We start from the raw sequence: 4,770 nt of genomic DNA, 5'->3' as shown, positions 1-4,770 counted from the left end.
CAGTGATAAAGATAAATATAATATTTAATTAAGATAAATATGTCTTATACATCATTACTAAATATAACAAAAAATATTGTGTATTTTATATCTATGTCTTACTATATATTTATGTCTCAAAGACACTATCCAAACACTACCTAACCTCTCTAATAGTTACTAACCTACCAATCCTTATTATAGGTGTCATACACATTACAAGAGTTTAATTGTTTAGAAATCTTTGCTCTAAATTCATCCTATACATACGGTGATGATCGAGATATATATGAAACCATGATAAATTCAAAAGAATAATAGCCTATACTAACACAAGGTCATCACCGCTAACGGCGGCAGGAGCATAGGCTTTAGCTTCGAGCCTTCCAATAATTATGCCAAACAATCTAATGTTCTAATGAGTCAAGATTAAAATAAAAAATTAAAATACGAATGGAAAAAAAATGCATGATAAATATATGAAATAAAAATAAAAGAAGTGCACACCTCCCAAAAATGTAGTTAATAATAATGAGGAATAATAATGGCTGTAGGCCAACAACAGCGTGGTTTTTAGTGCTACAAATTTAAGATTTAATTTATTATTTTTTTATCAAATTAATTTGTTTAATTTAATTTTGATAAAAATAACATAATTTAATTAATTATACATATATTAAATTTTAATTATTAAAAAAATATTAAAAAAATGTTTTAGACGTCTTATTTGAATGGCTCCAATAAATAAATAATAACAACGCACGCATCCATCCTCAGCCTATGGTTTGTTGTTGTCGTTGGCTTTGTTCATGAAATAATTACTCTAGTGTATATGGGCAGCATCCCTTCAAGTAAAAGTATAACTACATGCATGTGTTATTCTATCATCAACTAAAGTATGAAGTAATTTATTTCATAAGAATTTTACACACAAATGGAAGGGTTTTAAATGCCTACATAATTTCATTGCATGCCAAACATACATATCGACTAATCGTCTCTCTTAGGTAAAACACTTTATGAGTGTCTTCTCTCCTTACGGAACGGAATTAAAAAAAAAAGTATGAAATATGATGAATGTTGATACTATGCTTTATATTTCATTGCATGCCAAAAAGATTACTTGCCTTAGTTTAGCTTGTGCAAATATTTTTTTTTAGTTATAGATACCAACTTAACAAGTTCTTACATAAGGTAGACATGCTTTATATAAAAAATTTTAAGTTAATACTATGCCAAAAAGTAAAGATTCACATGTATTTATTTTCATCTAAAATTAATCTAATAAAAAATACACGTATATGAAATGAAGAATTTTAGATATACAAAGTACAAATATTTTGTAAATTCTAGCGATAAAATTTTTATACGATATTTTGTAAATATAATTTTGTTTTTGTAGAATTAGATTAAATATATTCACAAATTAGTTGTCAATTACAAAAAAAAATGTTTATTTTGTCAAAAAGAAGCTAATCTTTATCTTAAAGGACCACATTATCATTTATTTCTTTCCCAAAAAAAAAAAACATTTTGTTTGACGAGTAAACTTCTTGGGACAAAATGATGGTTTGATTTACTAATTTATTTGAAGTAATTTTTCATGATCACGTTCAGTTTCATGCATTAAGGAGTTAGACTGATGTGATCATCATCAGAGGTGGAGAAATATTTGACCAATTTCAAATTTTATAGGATAATCTTGTGTAGTTTTTCCTTCCTCTAATCAAGTAGTTAGGTAAGTGTCAATTTAGAAATAATTTTTAGTTCTTTTTATTAGAATAATTAAGTAGAAGAAGCAAAATACCTTGAATAAAAACCGAAAAAATATTATATGATGTAACCTATCCCACATTTCATTGAATAAAAAGCTTTAAAAGAAGGCTCTTAGCTTCTGCTTTTTATACTTATTAACTCTGTATACTTATTTAAACAACACAGTTCTTAATTATAACCTAATAACCTATTTATATTAATAGTTCTTTAGCCAACTAACCATCTGATGCATGGCATTATTAGTAAGTAATTAACAGTAACCAGTCTGTGTTATTATATATCTATATTAATTCACTACTGCGAGCAAAGACCTAGTCAAAGAAATTGAAAATGTTATGTATGTAGAAAAATAATTTTACAACATGAGATATAAAAGACTAAAAGAGAACAAGTAAGGTTTGTTTTGAGGCAGAAATTAAAGAATACATGCATTCAAATTTTGGTAGAAGAGATTGTAGAGTGTGCCACACATACATCTCTCTCTTATCATAATAATAATAATAACTAATATATATATTAAAAAGGGAAATTAAAAGCCCCATTATCTAGATTGTAGAGCCAGCTTGACGCATGCATCTCTATTTGCACACAAACACATACACGCACACGCATTGTTCTTCATTCTTAGCTTCCACACATTGAGATGTTTATGCAAAAATATAGGAGTAGCATGTAGTATGTGTAAGCATCCATCAGCACTGATGGAATTGAAATTGTAAGAAACTAAGATCTAGCTATATATATTGTTCTCCATGCACGCAACGCAAGACATTGTTAATAATTTAATTTTCGAAGACGCATATCCCAATATCACAGTCAGAGCTTGTGTTTAGAAAGGGGCTCATGCTCATCATCAACCTGTTCCCTTCATTGTTGACCCTACTATTACTACTACTACTCTGCAGAAGCTGCAGCAATGACATGTCCGAGATGCTATCACTGTTGTCATGGTTGTTATTATCCATAAAGCTTGGGAGCACTGCTGCATCATCGGTTTCAGTTTCGTGCCTACTACTGTCTCCTCCATGACTCAGTTGAGATGCCACAAACTTATCAAGATCCCTCCAATCAGTCACTACTTTCTTCGATAACATGTTATGATCTTCGTTGCTTTCTGAGACTAGTGCCATTGTGCTTGTTGTTGGCCTCTTAACTAGCGGCAAACTTGGGCTCTCAAGCTGTGGAAGCTGTACAAATTGCTCTGCTGCTATATTTGCATGCATGTTCTCTATTTCTTGCTTGCACATGAAGCTGCTTTGATGATGATGATGATGACGACTCTGCCTTGAGAGCAGCTGCTCAATTGACTCAACAACCGGGCCGCCACCGCCGCCGCTCCCTTCCTCGTACAAGTAGCTTGAATCCCATCCTTCCATAGTCTTCGTTTGCCCGTTTGTCGTCCTTTTCTTGAATGCTCTACAAACAACCCACCCTTCCTCCTGCATACATATTAATCGTTTGTTAATTCTATATAAATATATAAAAGAAATGTGGACTTTGTTTTTCCTTTTTGTTGTTATGTTTGAGACTTTGAGTTGACCAAGTTAAAGATGATGATGATGATGTTATGAATGTTGTTAGTGGTTCTCCTTTAGCTTTTGCAGTAGGTGATGCAGTCAAATAATATAAATGAGATAGGATTTAATTTGTTAACGTTTGACAATGAAAAATGGTAAGAAAAAGGGTGTAGCAGAAAAGGAAAAGAGAAAACGTTCAATTATATCGGTGTTGAAAGAAGTGAGACTTTTGACTTGTTGTTGGGAGATGAGAAAGTAGTGTGCCAAGAAAGCTTGTACGTCCCTTATCTTCCTCAACATACATACACATAATACAAGTCTACTCAAAAAAGCAAAATTAATGAGTAACATAGCAACAAACTAATTATTAATTAGATCTAATAGCTATATAGAACAATCTAGAAGGCTTGCCTGAGGGGGTCCGTTTTCATCGGATTCAAGTCTGTACTCGTGCATGATCCAGTCTGTTTTCTGGCCGTTAGGGGCTCTCCCTTTGTAGAACACGAGAGTCTTCCTCATCCCGATCAGCTTCGCCTTGTCGTACACTGCCTTGTCTCTTCCGGTGGCCTTCCAGAACCCCGCCATGGTGGCCCTGTTCGTTCGAGTCCCCGTCGGATACTTCTTGTCTTTGTGGCTGAAGAAGTACCACTCGTTCTGCTCTTCATACCCGATCCTACATCTCTCTGCACTCACACGTTCAGATCTAGTTAATAATCTCATCAATTTTCACTATCATATCATATGCATGTATATGTATGTGTACCTTGGAGATCCCAGGGTTCAATACGATAGAGATCGATCTCTCTGATAACGTCAAGGTCTATCTTCTGAGATGCCACTTTCTTCCTCAGATAATAACCAACAAGCTCTTCATCCGTTGGGTGGAACCGAAAACCAGGTGGGACACACGATGATTCCATCTACTTGTACTACTTCTGCATCAAATTCACCACACACCACATAACTTGTTCATCATCATGTATAAATAATAACCAAGGCGAATGAATAGTGATAGATGAAGTGAGACCAAAAAGTTAAAAAAATAATAAGGAATGAGGTAATTAATAGAAGAAGGTGACAAGTGTTATCAGAGATAATCATAGGGTCATTTGGTGGTGAGCAACACTAGTCATACCAAAAATTAGTCGGAATGAAAAGGGATAAATAAAATATAAGCGCGTGTTATTTAACAATAGTCCATAAATTCAGAAAACAATAATGATTTTTGTTCGCTGCTGGCCCCGGTTGAGAGAGAACCAAATGATGAGGGTTTGGTATAAATGTATTTTGATAAAAACCATGAGATGAAGGAGTTGAGGCTTAGGCACTACTAGTATATGTGTTATGCAAGAGAGGGTGAGAAACGGACAGGTAGAGGCTTGTGCTAATGATGTTGTCTTGTGTTAGTGAATGGAGGGAATCATTCTTCAAGAACGGGGTTCCCCATTCCCACATTACTATTAATTATTATGTATCTATTTTCACTTATAACCACTTC

General features: G+C 33.4%; 1 protein-coding gene across 2 annotated transcripts in view; it reads right to left on the bottom strand.

Moving 5' to 3' along the window:
* LOC107642942 (NAC domain-containing protein 37) overlaps positions 2,245-4,770 on the bottom strand; it is a 3,612-nt gene continuing 1,086 nt past the window's right edge. Inside the window, exons 2-4 of one of the 2 annotated variants that reach the window (XM_016346454.2) lie at positions 4,036-4,207; positions 3,684-3,955; positions 2,245-3,194 (exon numbers count right to left, since the gene is read on the bottom strand). In XM_016346454.2, the coding sequence (XP_016201940.1) occupies positions 2,538-3,194; positions 3,684-3,955; positions 4,036-4,192 (1,086 nt within the window). In that variant the 5' untranslated portion in view covers positions 4,193-4,207 and the 3' untranslated portion in view covers positions 2,245-2,537. Of the gene's footprint in view, positions 3,195-3,683; positions 3,956-4,035; positions 4,745-4,770 lie in introns of those variants that run through there. The other variant, XM_016346453.2, reaches the window with a different exon arrangement.

The sequence above is a fragment of the Arachis ipaensis genome, chromosome B05 (assembly GCF_000816755.2).
Source record: "Arachis ipaensis cultivar K30076 chromosome B05, Araip1.1, whole genome shotgun sequence".
Lineage (NCBI taxonomy): Eukaryota > Viridiplantae > Streptophyta > Magnoliopsida > Fabales > Fabaceae > Arachis > Arachis ipaensis.
Note: the sequence above shows the minus strand (reverse complement) of the source record. Positions and strands in the feature narration are given on the sequence as shown.